At 44.0% G+C, this 27,983-nt stretch overlaps 2 protein-coding genes across 5 annotated transcripts in view; one reads left to right on the plus strand and one right to left on the minus strand.

Annotated features, from left to right (window-relative positions):
* MIX23 (mitochondrial matrix import factor 23) overlaps positions 1–27,983 on the plus strand; it is a 64,011-nt gene that overhangs the window by 8,099 nt on the left and 27,929 nt on the right. The gene's annotated exons all lie outside the window — the stretch shown is intronic.
* FAM162A (family with sequence similarity 162 member A) lies at positions 1,901–27,832 on the minus strand. Of its 3 annotated transcripts, none has more exons than XM_045000868.1 (5): positions 27,649–27,832; positions 23,814–23,945; positions 17,182–17,290; positions 11,767–11,875; positions 1,901–2,150 (listed from the first exon to the last, which is right to left on the minus strand). In XM_045000868.1, the coding sequence occupies exons 1-5, from the start codon at positions 27,665–27,667 to the stop codon at positions 2,055–2,057; spliced, it is 465 nt and encodes a 154-aa protein (XP_044856803.1). In that variant the 5' UTR covers positions 27,668–27,832; the 3' UTR covers positions 1,901–2,054. The 3 variants fall into 3 exon arrangements, with proteins under 3 accessions (XP_044856803.1, XP_044856805.1, XP_044856801.1); XM_045000870.1 differs by having other exon boundaries at positions 23,814–23,946; positions 27,653–27,829; XM_045000866.1 differs by having other exon boundaries at positions 27,646–27,826.

Here is a 27,983-nt window from a genome sequence, read left to right on the forward strand (position 1 = left end):
GGGTGCCAAAAAGCACATCACGTGTCTCTTGGCAAAGGACAGCACCCCTCTTAAGGATCCAGCCGAGAAGCAGGAAAGGGCCAGGGCTTTCTACACCAGCCACTTCACCCTGGACCTGACTGACAATGATCTTTGTGGGGTCCTGTGGAATGAATTCTCTACAGTTAGCATGGGTGACTAAGATTGGCTAGAGAATTTTCTCATCTGGTCGAGTTATCAGAAGCCCTCCTTCTGATGGCCACCAACAAATCTCTGGGTATTGATGGGCTGAGTGCGGAGTTCTAATACACATTCTGGGACATCCTCTGCCTGGACATCACCACCATCTAGGTGGAGTCTTTGGGGAACAGAGTGATCCCTGTCATATAAGCTGGCTGTACTTCAGGGGTGGGCAAACTTTTTGGCCCAAGGGCCACATCTGAGTATGGAAATTGTATGGCGGGCCATGAATGCTCACAGAAATGGGAATTGGGTTGTGGGAGGGGGTCAGGGCTGTGGTTGGGGGTGCAGGCACTGGGGATGAGGGTTTGGGGTGCAGGAGGGTGCTCCAGGCTGGGACTAAGGGATTCAGAAGGCAGGAGGGGGAATCGGGGCTGGGGTAGGGGTGCAGGCTCCCGCTGCTGCTTACTCAAGCAGCTCCTAGAAGCAGGGGCATGTCCCTCCTCCGGCTCCTACATGGAGGTGTGGCCAGGCAGCTCTGCATGCTGCCCCATCTGCTGGTGCTGCCCCTGCAGCTCCCATTAGCCATGGTTCCCAGCCAATGAGAGCTGTGGGGGCGGCCCTTGGGACAGGGGTAGAGTGCAGAGCCCCTTGACTGCCCATATGTGTAGGAGCCAGAAGGGAGACATGCCACTGCTTCCAGGAGCTGCGTGGAGCCATGGTACGCATGGAGTGGGGCAAGCCCCAGACTCTGCTCTCCTGCGGGTGCTTGAGGGCTGGATTAAAATGTCTGAAGGACCACATGTGGCCCCCGGGCTTTTGCCCACTCCTGCTGTACTTGCTTTGCTGCTCAAAAAGGGGGACCTCTGCAACCTAAGGAATTGGCACCCTCTATCACACCTCAGAATGGACTATAATGTCATAGTAAAAGCCATCTCGTTATGGCTGGGGTCTGTGATGACGGACATGATCCACCCTGACCAGAACTACGCTGTCCCAGGCAGGCCATATTCAAGAATCTGTGTATCAGTCCCAGGATCCTCTTCATATGGCATGTAAAGATTATCTGTCATTTGCCATCCTGCCCCTGGATGAGGAGACACGTTTGACAGGGTGAATCGCCGGTATTTCCTGGGCATTCTGCAGGTGTTCAGCTTCAGTGTTTGCTTTATGGGGTTTCTCCAGGTGCTGCATGCCTCTGCAGTATCTGACTGAGCTTAGCCGGGCCTTGACCAAACCAGTCGCCCTCAGTCAAGAGGAGCATGCAGGCTGCTCACTGTATGCCTCTGCCATCAAGCCCTTCCTCTAACTCCTCCAGAAGAGGATGAGAGAGTTGGTGCTTTGAGAGCAGAACTTGCAGGGGGACGGGGGACAGCAGGAGAGGGGCTAGGGCAAGCCTCCCCGGCTGGGAGCTCAAGGGCAGGGCAGGACAGTCCCGCAGGCCGTAGTTTGCCCAGCTCTGTTTTAGATGAACAGCTGGAACACACAGATTGTAGGAAAGAATCTCTGCCTGTAAGAGATGAAAACCTGTATCTGTACTTGGTTATGACACTAGGGGAGTAGAGTAAAGCAAGTCCATCTGAGAAGGATAGGGTTGTATTACTACAGTGAGGAAATAGAAGCACTGAACATTCTGCATGAAAAGCAACTACAGCATCTGCTCGGTTTTAGCACTTTCCTTGTTCTTCTAAGCTGTTCAGAACAGGCATTTTGGTGGTAGCCCAAAAAAAAAGTCGACAGATTTTTAGTATTACTACAAAATAATTTATTTGTCTTTCCTAAAGCATAAGAGCAGAGGACCATAATGTAAAAGCAAACAATGAATAATCTACCCCTCTCTCATCAATGAAGAAAGTTTAAGCTTTGTATCCTCCTCCCCAGGTCTCCTCCCAATCCTAGGGTTTGGCAGATGCACTCTGAGCAATGTCCTCTCTCCAGCGAGCTTTTCTTTCCATGTTTTGGGTTGCAAGAGATTCATGCCTTCCGACAGCCTACAATAGTATCATAAAGGGAGAGTGAACATGTTACTTAGACAGTACTGTAGAGATGCAGTTTGAACTAGCAATGAGCAAACCATCTGGTAGTCTGAGCTATGTATCTGAAGAATGCTCCCTTATAGAGAAACAGCTCTCATGCCTAGATGCTCTTTTGTAACATGTCGGCTTTAATGCTAGGCAGAGCTTGGGGGTTAAAATAAATTCTCAAGGCACAAAATCCTGGAATTCTTTTGGTTTAAGTTCATTATTTCCTTGGGGCTGAATTAAGCCAATATACTGATGGCTCTGGCTGATGCTTTCCCCTTTTCTATTCAATGGTAGTAAATTTCTCTCTTCCTCGAAAGCCAGGAGAATTTGGAAACAGAGTAAAGGTAGATAGACCATATTCCAGTAGCAACGGCTTCCATTCTAATCCCCACCTTCCCACTCACTCACAACTCTCCCAAACTTTCACCTCTAGGGTTGAAACTGCCTTTGGCTGGTGTAAGCATATCTGAACCACCTTTCTTAAGCAATTAAAATTAAAAGATCCCTAACTAAAGAACCTGACCTGAAAGCTTTAAGGCCCGGCTTGACAAAGCCCTGGCTGGGATGATTTAGTTGGGGATTGGCCCTGCTTTAAGCAGGGGGTTGGACTAGATGACCTCCTGAGGTCTCTTCCAACCCTGATATTCTATGAAAGTTGAATATTAATTTTTGGAGCGTTTTACTGAGTATTGTTAACAGAAGTAACTAATAGTACAGGACAGTGGTAGTCAATTGTTTTTTGTCATAGTATAGTCAAGGTCCAGACCTCCCACACCCAGCTCCCCTCCCCTAGCCCCCGACTGCCCTCCCAAGCTTCCCTATGACCTGCCAGCTCCCTGCCCAGAAAGTATTTCCCTAAACTGAAAATGGGACTGTAGCGGGCCGGTGTGGCTCCCCTCCTCCCCGGAGAGGGTTGAGCCCCGGACACAGGAAGGGGCGGGGCTACAGCAGGGTGAGCCCGCCCCTCAGAGGGTCAGGCGGCGACCCGGAAGAATAAAAGCCGGGCCTCCCAGCTCAGTCATCTCTCAGCCACCGGGGAGAGCAGACCTGCCTGAGGGAGCTCCTACCGGAGGAACCACTGGAGCCCTGAGCGACTGCCTGGACTGGACGGAGAGCACCCTACCTCGCTCCTGGGAAGACCAGCCGGAACTCCCCCACGCCACCTACGACGAGGAGCCCGGGGGAACGCCCCAGCTGCCATGCTGTTACCCCGAGGAGCCCCCGGGGCAGGATTGGCTGGACTTCCCTAAGGACCTACCAGACCTACCCCCCAGCCCGGGTTGGGACGAGCCCATGCAGTGGGACTTCCCGGGGCGAGACGCCGTGGACCAGGTAGGCCAAGAGGGGGATAGTGGAAGTGGCCCGGGGGCAGCTGACCTCAGTCAGGCTGCTGACCAGACTGAACCCATGTCAGTGTGTTGCGGTCAGGATCCCCACTGACCGGCAGCGGTGAGGACCGCTGCCTAGGGCCCCGGGCCGGGACACAGTGGAGTGGGTGGGCCTGTGTCCCCCCCTGCCACCCCACTCACGGGTGGCAGTCGTCCCCCTCTACCTACTGGCTCAGCCTGCCGCAAGAGGCCTGAGCCCCTGTACTGCTTGCTACTGGCTCAGCCTGCCGCAAAAGGCCTGAGCCCCTGTACTGTTTGCTACTGGCTCAGCCTGCCACAAGAGGCCTGAGCCCCTGTACTGCTTGCTACTGGCTCAGCCTGCTACAAGAGGCCTGAGCCCCTGTACTGCTTGCTACTGGCTCAGCCTGCTACAAGAGGCCTGAGCCCCTGTACTGCTTGCTACTGGCTCAGCCTGCCACAAGAGGCCTGAGCCCCTGTACTGCTTGCTACTGGCTCAGCCTGCTGCCCAAGGCCTGAGCCCCTGTACTGTTTGTTACTGGCTCAGCCTGCTGCCCAAGGCCTGAGACCTATTTAGACTGTTTGTCGCCCAGCCCCTGCACCAGGGGGCCTGGGCCTGTCCTAGCCTTAAAGAGACAGGACAGAACCCCTGTGAGACAAGCGGGCCGGTGTGGCTCCCCTCCTCCCCTCAGAGGGTTGAGCCCCGGACCCACCTGATACAGGGACTCACAGGGCTGATCTGCGCTTCCTAGCATTGCTGGATTGCCCCCACACCCAAAAATAATTCTTCCGTGCCCCCAATTGAGTCAAGTAGCAGAGATGGGGGGGAGGGGGAGAGGAATGAGTATGGGCTGGGATCTGGTCAGCAAAGCAGGGTGTCAGTATGTGAATATTTCTGAGCTCAAAGCCGGGAAGTGAAGCTGCTGGACTATGATCCAGCTAGCAGTGTGATCTCCTTTGGGGGCTGGGACAGCAGAGAGGGAGGAAGGAGGTTCCAGGTAGCAGGAACCAGCAAGACAACTCCAGACAGCAGCCGTTGGGAGATGTGGGGAGGACAAGATGTGGCCCAAGTAGGTGACTGGAGGTGGACTGGGGAGGGAAAGAGGCCAGTGGGGGCGGAGTGGCTGGAGAGGGCACTGGGTATGAGAGGCTGGGAGGACATGAGGTCGGGGGGGCCTCTGGGGACTGTTCACGGTTGGGGAAGCATGAGGTTGGGGAGGGTGGGCTCTGGGGACTGCTTGAGGATGGGTGGGGGAAGGGAGGGGGGGACGAGGCTGGGTGTGTGCTCCCATTAAGCCCCAGACACACAAACACAGCTCCAGCCCCAGCTCACGCGCAGAGGCAACATGTAGCTGTGGCTGGGGGGGGCACAAATGAGTTTCTGGGGAGTCATGGGGCCCCCTGATTTTTCAGGACACCCAGAAGCAAGGAGGCAGCACTCCTCATGCCAGCAGCACACTCTATGCCCATGCAGTATGAGGAGGGAGGAAGTAGCAAGGTGGCTGGTTGAGTTCCCCCCCACCCCCACATGGGGCTGCTTTGCCTTCCCTGCTGCTGGAGTCCCAGCATTGCCTCTCACCTGCAGACGGTCTGTAAAGCAAGCAGCAGCCCTAGCACTCCAGCAGAAGGGAAGGCAAAAATCCCCTGTAGGGGCGAGGTGCTCAGCCTGCCACTCTGCTTCTTCCTCCCTCCCCGGGCTGCATGGACACAGAGAGTACAGCTGCCAGGGGCGTGCTGCCTCCCCCTTCTGGGCGTATCCTCCAGAGGCATCCAGAGTAATCGCGACCCCAGGTGCCCTGCCCGTGCATCGCCTCTGCCTCCACGGTCCACTGAAAAGCAACTGGCGATACAGATTTGGGCCACAGGCCGCCTATTGCTTATAGAATCATAGAATCTCAGGGTTGGAAGGGACCTCAGGAGGTCATCTAGTCCAACCCCCTGCTCAAAGCAGGACCAAACCCAACTAAATCATCCCAGCCAGGGCTTTGTTAAGCATGACCTTAAAAACCTCTAAGGAAGGAGATTCAACCACCTCCCTAGGTAACCCATTCCAGTGCTTCACCACCCTACTAGTGAAAAAGTTTTTCCTAATATCCAGCCTAAACCTCCCCCTCTGCAACTTGAGACCATTACTCCTTGTTCTGTCATCTTCTACCACTGAGAACAGTCTAGATCCATCCTCTTTGGAACCCCCTTTCAGGTAGTTGAAAGCAGCTATCAAATCCCCCCTCATTCTTCTCTTCTGCAGACTAAACAATCCCAGTTCCCTCAGCCTCTCCTCATAAGTCATGTGCTCCAGCCCCCTAATCATTTTTGTTGCCCTCCGCTGGACTCTCTCCAATTTATCCACATCCTTCTTGTAGTGTGGGGCCCAAAACTGGACACAGTACTCCAAATGAGGCCTCACCAGTGCTGAGTAGAGGGGAATGATCACATCCCTTGATCTGCTGGAAATGCCCCTACTTATACAACCCAAAATGCCATTAGCCTTCTTGGCGCCAAGGGCACACTGTTGACTCATATTCAGCTTTTTGTCCACCGTAACCCCTAGGTCCTATTCCCTCAGTATGGGATATAAAATGACTATTGAACTATAAATTTAGCTAACAAGCTAGAAAATTGGTGAAAATAAACACTTAGGTTTTCAGAATTAAATCTCACAACCACGATAGTGAGTATAAGTGTTATTTTCTATTGTGGGAAGGTGACTTTGGTTAGATTTTTGAAAAAGAGAGCCTCAGAATAGGGCCTCATTTGTGCCAATTGGTTATCAACTCCGGTGTTGCTAACATGGTGTGGGGAGTCAAAGCAAAAGTCAAAGGTAATTTGGTCAATTACTTCCTTGCCAATTCACCAAGGTCTCCATCCCGATAGATCTATTAGTAGTCAACCCTTTTAACCTACTTACCAATGAAGGATATTAGTTCCAGGATCTGACTAACGCTTCTAACTACGTAACAAACAACATTTATGAAGACTGTATAGATTGAGTGCAGTTTAAGAGGCTTGTACGTTGTTCTGTTTTATGTCTGTATGCACCTAGAAGTTGAAAGGCACTATGAATACTTTAAATATGGTAGACAAAGGTACAGTGTCCTACAATCTTAGTTAACAGGAACTTATTCAGTTTAAAAGCTACTTTACATCAATCTTGATTGGAACCTGTTACAAAACAAGGACGTACACTGTAACTCTGACACTCTTTAAATCACAACAGCACATATACTTCCTTACTAATTAGGTACCCAGTTTCAGGAAGTGGTAAATTAACTGATTTGAGCAGTCATCCAATAAAAAGTGTGCGTGTGTATATGTTTCAGCTCAGTTACTATTCACAGCAATCACAGGTAAGTGAAGGGCAGACATAACTACAGTTCTTTCTGGTGCCACAGTGGGCAACTCAAATTGCTGGAAAAGAGAGACACTTAAAAGTGCCTATCTGAGATAGATACCCAATTTCACCAGAAGGACTCCCAGCTGGCCAATTGAGGACCTCAGTTTTCTCCTTTCCTGGTGACTTTGGGTCTTGGGAAGTGATGTGCTGAAGGAAACAAGCAGTTTTATCCTATTTCTGCTGGGTGATCCAACTTAGTTCATCTTCTTGGAGGTCCTGACATGGACCAGTCAGACAATGACCAATACTTCTTCCAAAGATTCAAAATATCCAACCAAAATCGAGAATCCTCTCACCAGCCAGCCAGGGACCAAGACACCACCTTTTGAGTTCTTGCAACTGGAGCTGGAATTTTCTAGTATTTTTGTTCAACACATCTTGTCAGACCAGCTTGTATAAGATAAGTTAGGGTATAGCTTTTGATACAACTATCTTGGGACAGACCTTGAACACAGAGTGGTTTGCTTTGGTCATTAACATAGCCACCACTCACTTCCCATGAATCCCTTTGTGGTGCATCCCTTGTCCATCTCTGCAGTTGAGCTTGCTCAAGTTTCAGTTTCTCCATCAACACTCTGCTAGCTGCTGAAGTGTCTAGTTTAGTGTTTGGATAAATTATACAAAGTCCCTCCATATTCTTTGATGCTCTTTAAACGTGTTTCACAGTTCATTTTACAATGTATTCGCCCATTCCAAAGCCAGAAAGGGCCATTGTGATCATCTAGTCTGTGTAATACAAGCCATAAAACTGCCCCAAAATAATTCCTTGAGCAGATCTTTTACAAAACTTCCAATCTTAATTTTAAAATAGGCAGTGATGGAGAATCCACCACGATCCTTGGTAAATACCAACACTGGACACTTCACAAGTACTCCACAGAACTGCTAAGTTCACTGAATATTTTCATATATACAATAGATTAGTAAGTGGGACTGGTTTATGAATACTTCCTGAAGCCAAAACTAATTAAATTTTGGATCACACCCCGACTAGTCCTACTTCCCAGAACGTGGAGCTTTTCCCCTCATGAATGTAGGATGCAAGCTATGCAGGGCAGGGAATGGCTTTTAGTGTGATTTTGCACACTCAGTGGGGATGTGATTAACTGAGCCCTGTAGGTTCCATAATTAATAATAATGCTAATACACTCAATGATATTTTCTCTCAGACTATTTTCATCGGTGCTGCTCTGAAACAATAGTTTAGGAATAACATTACTGGATCTACTAACATCATACACATTTGTTATTGACAGAGATCCATCCAAAGCACTCTGGGTAATGGGAATATTTCTGACAGAATGATCAAAAGGAGGGAAGTGATTATTCTCCTTTATTTGGCACTGGTGAGACCACATCTGGAGTACTGCGTCCAGTTTTGGGCCCCCCACTATGGAAAGGATGTGGACAAATTGGAGAGAGTCCAATGTAGGGCAATGAAAATGATTAGGGGGCTGGGGTACATGACTTAGGAGGAGAGGCTGAGGGAACTGGGCTTATTTAGTCTGCAGAAGAGAAAAGTGAGCAGGGATTTGATAGCAGCCTTCAGCTACCGGAAAGGAGGTTCTAAAGAGGATGGAGCTCGGCTGTTCTCAGTGGTGGCAGATGACAGAACAAGGAATAATGGTCTCAAGTTGCAGTGGGGGAGGTCTTGGTTGGATATTAGGTAAAAACTATTTCACTAGGAGGATGGTGAAGCACTGGAATGGGTTACCTAGGGAGGTGGTGGAATCTTCATGCTTAGAGGTTTAAGGCCCAGCTTGACAAAGCTCTGGCTGGGATATTTAGTTGGAGTTGGTCCTGCTTTGAGCAGGGGGTTGTACTAGATGATCTCCTTAGGTCTCTTCCAACCTTAAATCTTCTATGATTCTATGAAAAGTTTCTTAAAAAACATAACTAAAATATCAGTTGTTTTTAGAAATAAAAACCTCAGCATTTTTGCATACACCCATAATAGGATTTAGCATGTTGTCTGCACTGCAAATCATGAAGCTCTTATGTATAAAACATCTGAGTGACAGGAGAGCTACAGAAACAGCTTACTATACACTTTAGTTTTCAGCTCTGTGAGAGAAAAAAAGCAGTGACTGAATTAAAGGGAAGACAGAAATATCTACATTTCCTTCAACAACTGTTTGTTTCTATTTAAAGACCAGCCTTAGAAAACGAAGGTTTTTGCCAGGACTGTTGATGTCAAATATTTGGGGGCAGATCCTCAACTAGTGTAAATTGTCATCGCATCACTGCAACAACTTACCAAGGGTCATGGTGGATTCTCCATCACTGACAATTTCTAAATCAAGACTGGATGTGTTTTCTAGAAGTTCTGCTTTAGGAAATATTTTGGAGAAGTTATGGCCTGTGTTACGCAGGAGGTCAGACTAGGTGATCATGATGGCCCCTTGCAGCCTTGGAATCTATGAAATAGTTTCAATCGTGAATTACTCTCACTTAAAAATTTACGTCTTATTTCCCATCTGAATTTCTCTAGCTTCAACTTCCAGCCATCGGATAATGTTATACCTTTCTGTGCTCATTATTAAATATTTGTTCCCCATTTAAATACTAAAAAACTGCAGTCAAGTCCCCCCTTAATGTTGTCTCTGTTAAGCTACAAAAATTGAGTTCTCTGAGTCCATCACTAACCTATATGGCATGGTTTTTAATCCTTTAATCATTCTCTTGAATCACTGAAGTAAAGTCACTTCAAGAATGGTTGTTCTTCGGCAGGCCAGAACAGCTATATAAGTTAATCATTTCTGTTCTCTTTGTTATAACAACAATAGTGGGTTGCTGGAATATGTGGCATAGACTCAACTCAGCTCAGCACTATTAATCAAAGTTACACTTCTGATTATTTAACTCTGTGATTAAGTGTCCTTATAAAAAACATACTATTTGGTTTAAGGTCCTTTTATTTACTGCCCTCTGGGGGTGGGAGTCCATCCATCCTCTACTCCCCTCCCCGGCTGGGCTCTGGTGGGGAAGGGCCAGAGAAGCAGGAACTGGGTTGTCACAGGGGTTTCTTTAACTTTCCAGGAGACATTTATTTCTGTGTCTGCATTGTTGCACACGTACTTGCTAACAGGTATTTTGAAATAAATTACCAAACTAATTGATACTAGCATGATTATATAGTGTTATTTTGACAAATACAATTTGCAGAATTTTAAAAATTCTGCACACAATATTTTAATTTTTTGGGTGCAGAAATCCCCCAGAAGTAAAGTTTACAATATTTTACAATGTCCCTTTTATACATATAACTTCATTTAATCATAATATTAGATACCATCAAGTTCTCTATGTTTCCACTATTGCACATGGCATCATCATAGATCACAAAATCATAGAAAAATCAGGGTTGGAAAGGACCTCAGGAGGTCATCTAGTCCAATCCCCTGCTCAAAGCAGGACCAACACCAACTAAATCATCCTAGCCAGGGCTTTGTCAAGCCTGACCTTAAAAACCTCTAAGGAAGGCAATTCCACCACCTCCCTAGGTAACCCATTCCAGTGCTTCACCACCCTCCTAGTGAAAAAGTTTTTCCTAATATCCAACCTAAACCTCCCCCACTGCAACTTGAGACCATTGCTCCTTGTTCTGTCATCTGCCACCACTGAGAACAGTCTAGATCCATCCTCTTTGGAACCCCCTTTCAGATAGCTGAAAGCAGCTATCCTCTCAGTCCTCTGTCTTAATTTTTCTAAGCAGCCTTGATGCCTGGGCAATTCTTAAACAGTAATAACTCATAACTCTGGGGGCTTACTGCATTGGTCTCTGCCAGAAAGTGAATTTGTTTTTGGAAAGTCTAAGGAAAATCCCTTCAGTCATTTTTTAGTTCAGAGAAGTTGAAACCAACATATACTTTACCCAATATGCAAATATGTTGTACACCTTTTGACTTTGAGGTGGAGGATACTTCAGACACAGCTGAACTTTGACATTTTACAATATCAATAGTCTTCACTAAGAATGGGACTTGATATCTATAGTTTTAATTATGGCTTTCTCCAAACTTAGCAACACCTGCAAATGGTATCCTGAGCATGCACAGTGGAATATTCTACTCTGGTTTTGTGCACTTCAGTGAGAATGCACATGCTGGGCCAGCTTAGGAGCAAGACCCTTTGCCCATACACAGCAACTTAAATTTGGGCCTTCCTACTCTGTGGCCAGGCCCCACATCCTCCCTAAATAGTATTATTTGACTGTAGGATTAAATCGAGTGTCCCAGATTGTCTATGTTTCCTCCCAAAATACAATCGACCCTCCAGAGAAATCTGAAGGGATGACATTTTAAATGTATTATAAAGAACCAACCTCGTCACTGCAGCATCTAAATGACTGAGACTACCACCCTCTTCTGCCCCATTTATCTATTGGGAGGGTCCTCATCCCTAAACTCCTCTCAGGATGACTTCTTGGAGGTACCAGAGAACACACTGCAGTACCTCTTATTATGGACCCACTTCCAGGAAGTGACAGGCATCCTCAAATCCCAGTGAAGTAACAACAGAAGTTGCACAGCATCTCACCTCCTGTGTATGCACTTCCAGGAGCGCTATCTCAGTGAAGTACACACACATGAAGGAATAAAGTAGAAGTGTGCACATTCCCACAGAGGCACAACTGGTGCATTTATAAGAAATGTAGCTCTCTGTCTCTCCTGGAAGGGTGCATTTTGGTGTTGGGTGAGTTTTGGGGGAGTGGTAGAGTCTTCAATTTAATATTTGTTTATTGCTTTAAATAGTATTTGTTATTACTTCATTACTGATCTGAGAGATCTGAGGATTGTGAGATAAGGTTCAGCTCCAGCCAACTATCCAGTACTGTACTCACCCGCTTTCCTTCAATGACCATCACGATGCATCCCAGGACTGTCAGGGCAATCATCAGGTAGCTGATCTTCACTCGCAATTTATTTCGAGCAGCATCCAACAACTCAAACCTCATGAAGCAAAGGGAGACCAAAATTATCAGAGACTGTAGCTTCTAATCTATTGATATCTCATCATGCTGATAAACAAGAATCCATGCAATCTACTGTCAAGAAACTAGTATTTGTATCAGGCCTTTCATCAGCACCTCCCAAAAGACTATCCCCATCTTACAGGCAGAGGGAGGTAGCTTGCCCAATATCACAGAACGAATCATTAGCAAAGTTGAGAACAGAACCCAGGTTTCCTGACACTCAATCCGTTGCTCTAATCACTAGACAATGCTGTGTTTTCAGATCACTGGAATAGCATATCCCCTTTGCTCTGCCTGACAGTTAAATCTTGTCTTCAGTAAGGGGAAGAAGGGGGAAAAAGTGTTTTCTTATCACTAGCTTCTCCTGGTGCTTACCTCAACCTGCTAATCCATGTAAAAACTACAAACTGCCTTCTCCACATTAGGATTTTACCATATGTTAACATATGGTAAAACCACCTTTTTTTTCTAGTTTGGGCACATCTTGAAAGCGTGCAGGGTAAAAAGCAAGATTAAACTGTGAAAGAGTTGAGCCTTTGGGGGTGGGGGTGCATCAAAACTGGTTTATATTTTTTTTTCATTGAGCTTAAACACTCTGCACTATAAATTAAACTTTTCAGCAAGATGGCTTCCTCCAGCACTGGGTTTGGAAATGCTAGCTGCAATTAGAAACAGTTTTAAAATACAGATTTCGTTATCAGTGGTCTCCACCGGCAATTTATGCCCCTATAAAAATTTGAGCAGCTCTTGGCAGAAGTCTAAAACTTCACTTCCTACTGTCTTCTGGAACAGTTCTCAAGAGGGTTTAATTGAAGATGGAGGATTGTTTATACCCTGCAAGTTTTGCCCTATAGAGATGTTCTTGCAAATTTCAGTACATCTTATCTAGATACGCCCAACATCTGCAGCTATATCAGTTGCTTCTGGACATTTGCAGCCTGGCCTACTGTTAACTCTAAAGGCGGTAGAGTTCCCTACAAGGCCAGCTTCAGTCATCTTGATCTTCTAAATGCCCTCTATGGAGGGCAAAGTAGAAGAATTAAAGGATTTGTTGTAAATACTTCAAATTCAATTATCAACAAATCAGTGGTCTCAGGTTGGGCTAAACATTAAAGATCGTACAACTGAAATTTAGTATTTCAGTTACAGTGGACCCCTACAAAAGTGAGCAGTGTTGGTATTAAGGATACAGATGCTACATGGGCCTCCATGGGACAAAATTTGAAGGTATATTTTCTATAAACAGAGACTTACAGAATTTAATAAAGATAACCTTTTAAACTAACCTATAAAGTTTAGAAAACGATCTCTCTCCAATAGAACTCTAATACTCCAGAAGCGAGGGTTGTTTTTTTTTGTTTTTTTAAAGAGTCATACTGGAGAAGTTACAGATGAGTGGAAGAAAGCAAATATCATGCTAAAAATGTAAATGGCACCAACCAGGTAGTTATAGGCCTGTTAGCATATCAATCCCAGCCAAAATAATGGAACAGCTGATCTGAGACAGTCAAAGAACTAAAAGATGGTAATATACTTAATGCCAACCAACATGGTTGATGGTGGCAGATAGGTCTTGTCAAATGAAATTTATGTAATTTAAGATTACAAATTTGGCTGATGAAGGTAAGTGTGCTGATGTTGTATATTTGGACTTCTGTAAGGCATCTGACTGCATGACATTCTGATTTTAAAAATTTGGCATAACAACCAGTTTTAAATCCATTAAAAATATGCTATATTTATTTTCTAACTGATAGTGAAGAATCATCAACTGCAAGTGTTTCTAGTGTGGTCTCACAGCGATCAAATTCATAGAACTTAAGGTCCACCACTAGATCATTTAGTCTCAACTTCTTTACCACAGACCATTACATTTCACCCAGTTACTCCTGTATTGAGCCCTATAACTTGTGTTTGGTTAAAGCATATCTTCCAGAAATGCAGCAAGTCTTGATATGAAGACAACAAGAGATGGAGAATCTGCTGCTACCCTCTTTTTGTTCAAGTGATTAATCAGCCTCACTGTTAAAAGTACATGCCTTATTTCTGATTTGATTTGTCTGGCTTCAGCTTCCAGCCTGTGCTTCTTGTTATGCTTTTCTTCACTACCATAAAGAGTCCTTTAATACCCAGTAATTTTTTCTCCTATGGTGGGTGCCTGAGTCAGTGCTATTTAATATGTTTTAGGAGTGACCTGGAAGAAAATATAAAATCAGTGCTGATAAAGTATGCAGACAGCACGATTCTGGGGCGGTAAATAATAACAACAGCAGGTCACTTAAACAGAACAATCTGGATCCTGAAGTACACTGGGCCAAATAGAGAGCGTGAATTTTAATACAGCTAAATACATTTCTGAACAAAGAATGTACCCCTTACTTTCTGGATGGGATATTTATCTTAGGATTGGTCTATACTTAAGTTAGGTTGGTACAGCTATGTCACTCAAAGGTGTGGAAAAACAAAACAAAACAAACCCACACCCTCGCTTTTCAGCTATGCTGACAAAACTCCCTGCGTAGGTGCAACTATGTCACCAGGAGAAGGCTTCAATCAGTGAAGTTAACATAGTTTGGATAGGTGATGTTCCTACACAGACAGAAAAAAACTGTCGATGTAGGCTGCACCTATAGTAGGGGGTTGTGCTGGCACAGTTATGCTGACACAGCGATGCCAGTATAGACTCCACAGTGTAGACATACCTTTGAAAAGCAGTGACTCAGAAAAAAGACTCAGTGGAATAGGGAGGTTACCGCTGCATAGAATACTAGTGCGAGACCACCACTGGAATACTGTGTCTAGTTTTGGTGTACACACTTTAAAAAAAATATGAAAAATTGGAGTTCAGAGAAGAGGCACAAGAAGGAACTGAGGAGTGGAAAATTTGCCTTGCACTGAGAGATGTAAGGAATTCTATTAGAATTCTTTGAAGGTGTCAACAAGCATGTGGACAAGGAGGATCCAGTTGATATAGTGTACTTAAGTACATATAGTATACCACCTGCATGCCCCCTAAATAGCACATGACACTTGTACATTGTTTAGGAGGCACACAGGTACAGACAACTGCTCATAAGTCACTAGTGTTAGGAACACTGTAATGCTCATAATTTGAAAGAAAAACCACTCAAAATAATAATTCCAACATCCTACAGTCCAGAATTTGTCAATAGCTCCATTCTACCACAAAATGACAGTAGTCCAAATCTGAAACTTCTGGGCCAACCTATATTTCATTTCACTGTTGCCCGCCCCCCGAAAAAAAAACCACTACAAAATTAGAAAAATGAAGTCACCACACTTTTTGAGCATCAATTGTTTTCTCCAATTTGACTCAGTATTTCCACAGAAATTCTATCTTGGTATAAATTCATGCCTGTGAAATTTCAGATGGATTGGTTTAAATGTAGCAAAGTCTAGCTGTGTGCACTGCCCTTGCCCCAAGCGCTGCCCCTACAGCTCCCATTGGCTAGGAACTGCAGCCAATGGGAGCTGCAGGGGCGGTGCCTGCGGACAGGACAGCACGCAGAGGCACCTGGCCGTGCCTCTGCGTAGGAGCCGGAGAAAGCACGTCACTGTTTCCAGGAACAGCTTGAGGTAAGCACTGCCCAGACATTGCATCTTTGATTCCTCCCCCACACAACTGCCAGCCCCAGCTCTGATCCCCCTCCCACCCTCCAAACCCCTCGATCCCAGCCTGGCGCACCCTCCTGAACCCCAAATCCCTCATGCCCAGCCCCACCCCAGAGCCTGCACCCCCAGCCGGAGCCCCCACCCTACAGCCCCAGCCCAGAGCCCCCTCCCGTACCCTGAAGTCCTCATTTCTGGCCCCACCCCAAAGCCTACACCCCCAGCCAGAGCCCTCACCCCCTCCTGTGCCCCAACCCCAATTTTGTGAGCATTCATGGCCCGCCATACAATTTCCATACCCAGATGTGGCCCGCATGCCAAAAAGTTTGCCCACTCCTGCATTAAAACATGCTGTAAGTTAAGGAATCAGCCAGATATTAGCTCCCCAGAGAAAACCCCACGGAAAGTAACCAAACACCCCGGTGGGGTATCAATCAACAACCATTGTCCAGTAAGGGAGCTACAATGCAATGACTCACCTACATAAGGCCAAACCAGGGGAATTGCTCAACCTTTCCTGGAGACTCAGCAACAGCTGGGATATATCCACTTTCCATTGATGAAGTGGTGAAGCAATTAATAAATCTGCATTACTTGTCTTGGGCAGTGCAAGACAGTATATTCCTGAGATACAATGGTGGGAGGATTTGGGTCTGGTGTCTTTCTCTGTGATTCATGAATGGCTCTGGGAGCATTCATGCAACCTAGCTGGGTGTGGGCCGCCACATGCTGTTGTGCTGAGTGATCACAGCACCTGGAGGGGTTTGATGCTGGTCACTAGCAAGGCATTGTGAGAGACAGCCCAGGCTGGAGAGAGTTCAGGGGGACACAGCAGTCCCACAGGCCCCATCACATTCCCAAAATGGTGCAAAGTAATTCATGTGGGGTTCACTTTTAGAAAAGGATTTTAAACAGATATTGTCAACATAATTCATTTAAAAAAGAAAAGTCCTTATCTACATTAACAACGCCAGGTGTAACTATTCAAAGAATTTTTTTAAGTATGATTTACATTTCATCCTGCATGGACAGAGAGTCTAAAATGGTCAGTTTACTTTCTGGTTCTCACAGACTAGCCTCAGTGCGAACACTGTGCTAGACTTGCTGCAGAGAAATTTTGACAAAGTTTTATTGTCATTAGAGGCCTAATCTACTATTTGCTTAGTTTAAATCCCAAGGGAGATTGAGTTCTCTCCCCTCAGGGCTATAATTGATGATAATAAATATTATTTATGATCATATGGTTTATATTAAGTGTCTTGTTTCAATAATTATTGAATGATGTATTTTTCATGAAACAAACAAAAAACACTTTTCATGGACATTAAAAAAAATAATCGGGAAAATATTTTTATTCATACTAGGGTTTAAAAAAATTTAGGACAAAAATAGCTGGTTCAGGGTCTCCTTTATTGCAATGACTTCTACTTACTCGTCTTCCTTTTGGGAAAATCATGAGGGGGCTAATCTAAGCAATTGCATGCCCTCTACATCAGGATATGGAGATCACAGCAGTGTTGGATTTCAATGTTATCATGTTCCTGATGTCACACTTCTGCAGAACAGATACTCAGTCCTGTATACTTTCATTCAGTAATTTGTTTCTCAGTAGGCATACATTAGTGTACTTATAATTTCAGGATCGGCACTTACGAGACAGTCTCTGGTATATCATCTACTTTTTTGAAACGGCCTGACCACATCAGAACCTTCTTTTCCCAGTCTGAGGGCTTGTGTCCTGGCACTTTGAAGGTGGAATGCCCTATAGCAAATATGGAAGAGAAGATACAATATACAGAATAATCATAGCTTAATGAAACTGGCAGGGTGAGCAATCCAAATCTGTAGCATGAGCTCTGCTGTAACTAAAGAGGGAGCAGGAATATCACGAGCACTCCTAGAGAAGCTGTAAGGGCATGTGGAACTGAACCAAGCTTAAGGTGACAGAACTTTACCCAGGGCCCCATGTACTCTGCAATTCTGAAGGCACAGAATGTGCCTCAGAACCCACATCTTTCACAGAATCATTCTCCAGAATCAAAGTATTCATTTAAAAAAAAAAACATTGTGGGACTGGTTCTCCACTGCCTTGCATCTTTTATCATAAGTTACACCTGCAGAAAGTGTGTATTAGCTATGTTACAATAGGATAGTATTTCCTAAACTGCTGGGCATGAATCATAGAAGATTTAAGGTTGGAAGAGACCTCAGGAGGTCATCTAGTCCAACCCCCTGCTCAAAGCAGGACCAAACCCAACTAAATCATCCCAGCCAGGGCTTTGTCAAGCCTGACCTTAAAAACCTCTAAGGAAGGAGATTCCACCACCACCCCAGGTAACCCATTCCAGTGCTTTACCACTCTCCAAGTGAAACAGTGTTTCCTAATATCCAAGCTAGACCTCCCCCACTGCAAGTTGAGACCATTGCTCCTTGTTCTGTCATCTACCACCACCGAGAAAAGACGAGCTCCACCCTCTTTGGAACCTCCCCTTGAAGAGTGAAGTTGAAGTTGAAGAGTGAGCGGGGATTTGATAGCACTCTTCTCTTCTGCAGACTAAACAAGCCCAGTTCCCTCAGCCTCTCCTCCTAAGTCATGTGCCACAGCACCCTGATCATTTTCATTGCCCTCCGCTGGACTCTCTCCAATTTATTCACATCCTTTCTGTAGTGGGGGGCCCAAAACTGGACACAATACTCCAGATGTGGCCTCACCAGTGCTGAATAGAGGGGAATAATCACTTCCCTCGATCTGCTGGCATTGCTCTTACTAATACAGCCCAATATGCCGTTCGTCTTTTTGGCAACAAGGGCACACTGCTGGCTCATGTCCAGCTTCTCATCCACTGTAATCCCCAGGTCCATTTCTGCAGAACTGCTGCTTAGCCAGTCGGTCACCAGCCTGTAGCAGTGCATGGGATTCTTCCTTCCTAAGTTCAGGACTCTGCACTTGTCCTTGTTGAACCTCATCTGATATCTTTTAGCCCAATATTCCAATTTGTCTAGGTCACTCTGGACCCTATCCCTACCCTCCAGCATATCTACCTCTCCCCACAGCTTAGTGTCATCCGTAAACTTGCTGAGGGTGAAATCCATACCATCATCTGGATCATTAATGAAGAAGAAGATGTTGAACAAAACCAGCCCCAGGACAGATCCCTGGGGCACTCCGCTTGATACTGGCTGCCAACTAGACATTGAGCCATTGATCACTACCGGTGGAGCCCGACGATCTAGCCAGCTTTCTATCCACCTTATAGTCCATTCATCCAATCCATACTACTTTAACTTGCTGGCAAGAATACTGTGTGAGACCGTATCAAAAGCTTTGCTAAAGTCAAGATATATCACATCCACTGCTTTCCCCATATCCACAGAGCCAGTTATCTCATCATAGAAGGCAATCAGGTTGGTCAGGCATGACTTGCTGTTAGTGAATTCATGTTGAAGGACTAGCTGTAGCAACTGGGCTCCAGAGATTCAGCTTTCATTAAAATAAAAGTAAGTCTCCAGTTGCTATGGTTAAGAAGAAAACCTTTTAAAGTGTGATTCAAATGTAACCACTGCACAAAAGTCTGCCTGAGTTTGTAGAAAACCTCAGACGTGAACCACTTTAGTCATTTTAACAGGTGCTCACATGCCAATGACAACAATTTAGAAGCCAATATTTGGTTAACTATTTCACTGTTTTTCCAAACATGTAAGGAGAGGAAGTATATTGTAATGGCCACCAATGTTTTCAATTTTAGCAATATATGGTGGGAGTGAAGAGGATGAGATTGGTTTTGTTTTCCTGAAGGCAGGCTCAGCTTTCAAGAGTCTGAGAAATACTGCACTACTGTAACATACTGGCTAAGTGTCATATACTACCATTCCAAATATAAAAATAATGGTAATTGGAGATATACCCATCTCCTAGAACTGGAAGGGACCTTGAAAGGTCATTGAGTCCAGCCCCCCCCCTGCCTTCACTAGCAGGACCAAGTACTGATTTTGTCCCCAGATCCCTAGGTGGCCCCCTCAAGGATTGAGTTCCCAACCCTGGGTTTAGCAGGCCAATGCTCAAACCACTGAGCTCTCCCTTCCTTCTAACCTGGTAGCATTTTATATCTATTTTGCACAGCTAGAAATTACTACAAAAGAATGTGAAAAAGTAGATAACAGGGTCTTATGTTTCTAGCCCTCATATTTGTGAAGACAACCTTGGAAACGTGAACCAGGAATAACTAATGCATTTTGTCATCCTCTATCAGCAAGCAGCCACAAAATATTACACAAGACCTGTGAGCTGCCCACATTTATCTCAATTAGTTGCTAACTATGAAACCTATATATAAACTGTTTTATCACCAACAATGTCACTGCTAATCATTGTAACAGGAACATTAGAGGGATGGAAACATCCGACAGCTACAAACTACCGCAGGTGGATTAACAATTTTTTTAAATGATTATTTAAATTGGATTTTTAAAATTTAAATTAGAGAAAGTTTATAGAAAAAGTAAACCTATTTAAAATTAACATAAGTTGTCAATTTCAGATTTAAAGTTTAAACTTATTATAATCTATTAAAATCATTTGAAATAGCTACCAAAAATATTAAGCAGTACATGTTTGCTGCCAAAGTTTTCAAGTCAGCCCACTGAACTAGTGAAACTCAGTGCCTAAACAGAGGGAACCAGAGTTTGTTGAAGTGCTAAAACCAGCTTTTGATAGTAATAACCTCTTCTGCAGGAGCAGTGAGAATATTTTCATCTCACTCCACTAGATCAGTTCAATGATTAGTTCATTCAAAGGTAAGAAACAACCTGAGAGATGAAAAAGCAGGAAAGCTTGTTTTTCCTCTTCTAATCTATGAATAAAAACTAGGTGTGAGGATGAAATCTACTAGTTCTAAAATCTCAAAGGACATGGTGACCAGAAACAAATTAGTTCAGTTTACTAACAGATAAAATTATCTACCTAAACTATTTAATAGATTTACTGAACATTTAAGTAAAAAAAGAGAACAAAAACAAAACACAATCTTTGTGGTGAATACCTAAGAAAAAAAGTTTAAGGTAGTCTTTTTTAGTTATTAAATAAAAGGTAAAATGCTGTTTTGTGCATTTTAACTGAATTTGAATTTCTATCCAAATAGAGCTTGACACAAAATCACAAATAAAAATTCACCACCTAATAAAGAAATGCAATATTAAAAAGTAAAAATTAAGAATTAAGAATTAAATAAACAGAAGTTAAGCTAATTGCTTAAATAAATGTGAATAGTTCTAGTGTAGCCTCCTACCAAAAGAAGCATTAAATGTAATGCAAAGAGTAGATCTGGTTGCAAATCAACATGTTGTAATGGTTACCAACCAATAAGAATCAACATTTCATTAGGAAATAACTAAAAAATGTTAATTTTTTAAACATTTTTTGCATTATTATTTCAATCAATTTTCTGCTTGGTGATTTAAATCATTATTAAAATTGGTGATTTAAACTGATTTGCTCTAAATCAATCCATCCTGAAACTCACTCTCTCTTGCCTTAGGAGGAAATTTAATATCAATATCAGCGGCTGTACTGATTATTTTTGTATTTAATTAAAACCCTCATTTTAACATTTTTAAAATGAAACTGCTACAGAATTTCCTGTCTGCCACACCAGAGCATCACAGAATACAAGTCCAATTTGCCATGGAGCATAAGCCTTTATCTTACCTGGCAACATAAAGAGCTCTTCCTAAGAATACTATAGGTCTCAGGACCATATGCCAAGCCAGTGAAGTTGACAAGAGCTTTGTTGTTGACTTCAGTGGGCACAGGATCAAACCCTCAATGCCGTTCTCTTCCAAACTCATTCCCCCAATCCATACACAAGCAAAAGGGGGCAATTTCTGCTTTGTTTTCAACACAAATGTGGCTAATACCTCATATTTAAGAAACCCTTTTTTACCTAGGGCTGTCAATTAATTGTAGTTGACTCACATGATTAACTCAAAAAAAATAATCACGATTAATTGTCCTGTTAAACATATTTTTGAATGTTTTTCTACATTTTCAAATATATTGATTTTAATCACTACACAAAAGGCAAAGTGTACAGTGCACACATTTTTATTATATATTTGCACTGTAAAAATGGTATTTTTCAATTCACCTACTACAAGTACTGTACTGAAATCTCTTTATCATGAAAGTGCAACTTACAAATTATATAACTGCACTAAAAAAAACAAACCACACACACGTAAAACTTTAGAGCCTAGAAGTCCACTCAGTCCTACTTCTTGTTCAGCCAATTGCTAAGACAAACAAGTCTGTTTACATCTGCAGGAGATAATGCTTCTGATTTCTTGTTTACAGTGTCACCTGAAAGTGAGAACAGGCGTTGCATGGCACTTTTGTAGCCGGCATCGCAAGATATTTATGTGCCAGATGCACTAAGGATTCAGATGTCCCTTCACGCTTCAACCATCCTTCCAGAGGATGTGTGTCCATGTCAATGATGGGTTCTGCTCAACAACAATCCAAAACAGTGTGGACTAATGCATGTTCATTTTCATCATCTGAGTCAGATGCCACCAATAGAAAATTGATTTTCTTTTTTGGTGGTTCAGTTCTCTAGTTTCTGCATCAGAGCACTGCTCTTTTAAAACTTCTCAAAGCATGCTCCACACCTCATCCCTCTCAGACTTTGGAAGGCACTTCAGATTCTTAACCTTGGGTTGAGTGCTGTAGCTATCTTTAGAAATCTCAAATTGGTATTTTCTTTACGTTTTGTCAAATCTGCAGTGAAAGTGTTCTTAAAACGAACAACATGTGCTGGGTCATCATCTGAGACTGCTGTAACATGAAATATATGGCAGAATCCATGTAAAACAGAGCAGGAGACAGACAATTCTCCACCAATGAATTCAATCACAAATTTAATCAACACCTTTTTTTAACAAGCTTCATCAGCATAGTAGCATGTCCTCTGGAATGGTGGTTGAAGCATGAAGGGGCATACAAATGTTTAGCATATCTGGCATGTAAATACCTTGCAATGCTGGCTACAAAAGTGCCATGCAAATGTCTGTTCTCACTTTCTGGTGATATTGTAAATAAGAAGCAGGCAGCATTATGTCATGTAAATGTAAACTTGTAAATTCAACTTTCATGACAAAGAGATTGCACTACATTATTTGCATTAGGTGAATTGAAAAATACTATTTTTGTTTTTTACTGTGCAAATATTTGTAATAAAAAACAACGTGAGCACTGTACAATTTGTATTCTGTGTGGTAATTGAAATAAATATATTAGAAAATTTAGAAAACATCCAAAATATTTAAATAAATGGTATTCTATTATTAATAGTGCAATTAATCTCACGATTAATTTTTTTAATCACTTGACAGCCCTACTTTTTACCCATTGGCACTGACAGTCAAGCCAATAATTGGTCTGTTGCACAGCAGGTCCAGTAGAGATCAACACTGTCCATTCTAATCTTAAAAATACAATCTGACACCCGACCTACCACTGACTTGAAAGGAAAAGGAATCCCATCTTTAAGGATGAACTAGGTCAGTGGCAAACTCAAAATGATCCTGCAGTGCAGAGGCAGCATACTTCTAGTGGATCACTGCCTGCTGTGGGAAGGGCTCTGCTAAGGAATTCCCAACACTATCACAACTCTCAAATATAAAAAACAGACCAACTGTGGGAAGGAAGTGGTTAGTTATAGAATGCAACTAGGAGATTCTGAATGCATAAAACAAACAAGAACTCCTCTTAACCTACTAAGAATAGAAGGCTATCCCTAAAAAGAAAAAAAATAATCTCTCCTTTGATTAGGAATACAGACAGTCTTGGATTTGACATCTAAGTTTAATGTTCTGTCTTTTGAATGGAAGGGAAAACTTAAGTCCTTTTCAAAAGAGCAGGGCCTTGCATTTGACTAAATTCATACTCAGGACATTCTGGCTACCTAAATACCTGGTGAAGTTTTCGTTGTGCAAGAAATCTTTCACTTTCTGAACCAACTTGTTGGCTGGCATTGCTGTGAGCTTTTGAACTACCACATTCCTTCCCAGAGAGAGCTGCATTTCAGAGTGATAATGATCCCTAGGTATAGTTTGTACACTTGGTTGACACATAAATCACATTGTGAAGAGTATCCTTTAGAATGAATGTGCTATATAAATGTAAGACATATGTTCTTGATTGTTTAGCAGTTCTTTATACCTGTTCCTCAGTCTGACAGCTACTCTAATAACAACACTGATACCTTTGAATTTCAGAGAAAAAAGCTTACCCCCTACTTCAGGCTTTTGTTTGCTCCCCTCCTGTGATTTACTGCAAAAACCTCTCTTGATCTTCAGATCCATTCCTTTAGTTGGTCTTAGAATTGAGGAAAAATTCCTTTCCAACATCTTAGTAGCTCTGCCTAGAAAACAGAAGAAAGGGGCAGTAATGGGCTCAACACAATCCAAAAGTAACTCAAAAAAATTAAAAGCAATCTGAGTAACCATGCAGATTTTAGAGTACTTAGAAGAGTTGAGCTTTAAATAGAAAACTCTTCTAAACTTTAATTACAGTAGACCTGGTTATCCATTACACTGAGATAGATTTTTTAAAAAACACATGAACACGTATGCAAGCACATGTGTTTACACGAGGAAATTAGAAAAAAAATAAAACTAATGTTTAAAGTGGGACAAAACTCTGGAGTTATAACAAACTGAGAAGAAAAAAGTTTGACATAGCAACACTTCACCTGAAATTAACCATAACCTTATACAAAACTGCACCATGGAAACAATTTCCTAAGCACTGACCCTGTGTATCATGATTGCATACAGTTAATGCTTTCAGATGCCTCACGTTCAATCCAGGCAATGCTGTTTAAAGGAAGTGCACCAGGTTTTCACCAGGCTTGTCATACTCCAAAACTAAGGCCTTGGCTACACTTGCAAATTTGCAGCGCTGCAGCAGGGTGTGAAAACACACACTCTCCAGCGCTGCAAATTGCGGCGCTGCAAAGCGCCAGTGTGGTCAAAGCCCCAGCGCTGGGAGCGCGGCTCCCAGCGCTGTCCGTTATTCCCCACAGGGAGGTGGAGTACGGACAGCGCTGGGAGAGCTCTCTCTCAGCGCTGGCGCTTTGACTACACTTAGCGCTTCAAAGCGCTGCCGCGGCAGTGCTTTGAAGTGCAAGTGTAGCCATAGCCTAAGTCAGAAACTTGAGGCAGAGGTAGCAATAGCAAAGCAGAAGTTTACAGTATTGAGACAGCTGCCTTATTGTGTAACAGAAGAAAATCCACATCTATTAAAAAAATAGGAATTATTTTAGGGAAGTTCTATGGCCTGTGCTATATAGGAGGTCAGAACAGATGATCACAACAGTTCCTTCCAGCCTTAAAAATCGATAAACTGTTAGAAAAGTTATAATGAGGAAAATTCAGGCACTAAAAATCCTTTGCAAGGCACCTTTAAAAAAAAAAGTGAGGCTTGTGCCCTTTTTTACCCCTTATGCTGGATTAGCAAGTAGGGTGTGTCCCCCCAGTTCTTTTATTTTAAACCTTAGAATTACCTGGAATGTTAAGTCTAAACTTCCCTGGTTTTGCTGTAAGATCTCTGGGAGGACTCAGGAATGTTTATTGTGAACTGTGACTCCTTAAGTGAAAGGGTAAGGGTGCTGAATCTTTAAAAAAAGGCTTTGTTGACCCAAAATGTTAGTCACTAAATTTAAACAAGTGTTAAGAGGGGGAAGGGAAAACAAACCCCCTCCAAAATTTTAAGTGAGGCCAAATAAATAAAAGGCAGCATGACTTTCATTCTCTTGGCTCTTGTGATGTCACCTCTCACTAGTCCTCTAGACATAACTCCTTCCAGCCACGACAGAACCTGAACATCTAATGTAAAAAACAAGCAGAAAAACCCCTCCAAACTTTAAAAAAAACAAAAAAACACCACAACCTTTTCAAGCCTTCATAAAGAAGCACAAAAGGACACAATCCTATTCCCTTCTTTGCAAGTACTTTAAAGCCACTGTGCCTGGAATTTTAGCTCACACTGCTGTACTCTACAGTGTTACCAAGCCTCACAGTATTTGGTGTTTTTCTTAAAACCCCTAACCCGTGGAGTCAAGTGATTACATGGAATCTCAGCTTTCACATTTAAAAAAAAAAAAAAAAGTAAATGTTTAGCCTTCCCGGTTACAGAGAGCTTGAAACTTATGACCCAAGTTTACCTTGAAGGTTCAAAAACTAGAAAGCAAATAAGAACCCAAAATGTATTTTTCATCTCATGATTGTAAGTAAATTTCATTATTTCTGAGGCTTAATTCATAATTACTGAATGCTTTGGTTTGGCAATATTGCTTTTGAACAAAGCAGAAACGAAAGCTGCAGTAACATTAAAGATCAAAAGCTAGAGAGTTAAAGTCTGAAATCACAGGGTTAAATTTGTGTACTGTTGTTAGGACACTTTAGTGAGGGTCCTATAGGCAAAAGCTTCATACACTGGTGAAGAATAGTCTTGTGGTTATGGACTAGGACTTAGATGTGAGAATATGACTGGGTGCAAAACCTATTTCAGTTCAAGGCTGATGCCATGGATTTGCCAGCAACTGAAACTGAACAGCTCATTGAAGTTTCCTGTGATCTAACTTACACCCAACTTTCTCTCCTGAAGTTCTGGTTCACTCCCAAGAATGAATATCCTGAATATCTCAACATGCACCTTGATACTGAGGATGCCATTTGCCAGAACAAATTTGTGTGAAGCTGAATTCAGCACACTTCTGTCTATCAAGTTTTGGTATCAATCTACCACTGGTGTCACATCAGAGATTAGATGTGCAATATCTATATCACTGCTGGACTTCAAGAAGCTGTGTTGCAACATGCAAGTGCATGTGTCACATTAGAGCACACTAAACATACTTAATGTGTAAATTCTTTGGTAATTAAGTTGTTTTGTTGCTGACTGGGGTCACAAGAAACAAGTAGGGCAGGTCTATGCTAGGAAATTTGCTCATGTGTGTGAGAAATCCATGTCTAAGTGACACAGTTAAACCTACCTAACCCTCGATGCAGACAGCACTAGATTAACAGGAGAATTATCCTGTGGACCTAGCTGCCCTCTCTCAGGGTGATGGAATAGCTACACCAACAGGAGAAACCTTCCTGTCATTAAAAGTAATGTCTTCCTTGCAGGGGTGCAAACTGTGCTGCTGCAGCATTTTAAGTGTAGGCAACCCCATTTTGTAAGTAAGGGCTTATGCAGGCAAAAAGTTAGGGATCCCCTGATCTATGCCACAAATCAAGAGAATAAGCTGTTAGTAGGATGAACTTTCATTGCAGTCATCAAAATAGGAGAACTGGTGAAAACGAGGGATAGATTTTTACCTCTGAAGAGTGCAGGTCACATTTTCATTTCCAGTCCTTTAACCACACTGAGATTTTAAATGTTACATTGAAGCACACACTACAAAATATCTTATTACTAGCAGGGACGTTTTAAAAATTGTTATTAATTCCTGAGTTTCACCACTTCCTATGACTGAGATTTAGGGCAGGTCTAACATCATCTGACACTTTGGAAGCAGCTACGGACAATGGATCAGGGAGTCAGAAACTGGGGCACAGCAGGGGGCAGGGGGGTGCAACATTTGCTAGACTATGCAACTAGGAAACAGATTAAGGAGGAGGAGGAGAGGTGACACCCCACGGAACGAAGCTAGGCAGAGAAGACGGAAGGGACGTTACTCGTCTCCACCACTCTCTGAGCCGAAGGGCACTTGGCAGAGTTGGCTTCTCAGGCCCTCGTTCAAGGGAGCCTCTGGCCGGACTATAACATGGGCCCACGGAGTCTGAACGCATCAAACTGAGCGGCAGGCGCCGGCAGGCAACGAAGCCTGGAACTAAAAGAGCCACCAGCGCCCTTGAGCCCGGCTCCCCCCTCGCGCCCAGGCGCCAACGCCCCCAGCCTGGGCCGCACGGGCCGCCCCGCAATGCGGTGCCGGGCCCCCCGCTGCCCCCGGGTCACCGCGGGATCATCTCGCTGCCCCAGGCCGGGGCCGCGCTCCCCTCTGCGCCATCGCCCCCCAGGCGCCGCCCCTCCCCCGCACTGACTGACTCACTCACCGGCGGCGGCGGCGGCCCACATGGCGCTGACCCGGGCGCGTCCAACCTGCCTCGCTGCGGGGCAGAATCTCTCGGGCGGGGCCGGGTCGGGTCGGGTCGGGTCAAAGACGCGTCAGTGTCACTAACCAGCCGCGGCTACGGGCCGGGGAAAGGGTCACTCCGCGCCGAGCCCCGCCCAGGACGATTTGCGGCTTTGCCCTCCCTGAGCGAACATGCGCAGTAGCGTCCCCGGCGCTGCCCCGCCTCTCCCCTCCCCTTCCCCGCGGTGGGGGCGGAGTCTGCGCTGGGGGCCGGGTGGGAGCGCGGGGGAGTCCAGCCGCGGGAGCCAGGCGGGCCCG

Source organism: Mauremys mutica, chromosome 1, assembly GCF_020497125.1.
Source record: "Mauremys mutica isolate MM-2020 ecotype Southern chromosome 1, ASM2049712v1, whole genome shotgun sequence".
NCBI classification, from domain to species: domain Eukaryota; kingdom Metazoa; phylum Chordata; order Testudines; family Geoemydidae; genus Mauremys; species Mauremys mutica.

Bases quoted from the DNA above. Each gene is read 5' to 3' on its own strand.
- FAM162A (XM_045000866.1), bottom strand. From the start codon at position 27,667: ATGTGGGCCGCCGCCGCCGCCG. The intron at 11,876-17,181 runs GTAAGTGCCGAT...TTGCTTCATGAG, and splicing joins GATATACCAGAGACTGTCTC to GTTTGAGTTGTTGGATGCTG. The intron at 2,151-11,766 runs GTGAGTACAGTA...ATACTATTGTAG, and splicing joins TGGTCATTGAAGGAAAGCGG to GCTGTCGGAAGGCATGAATC.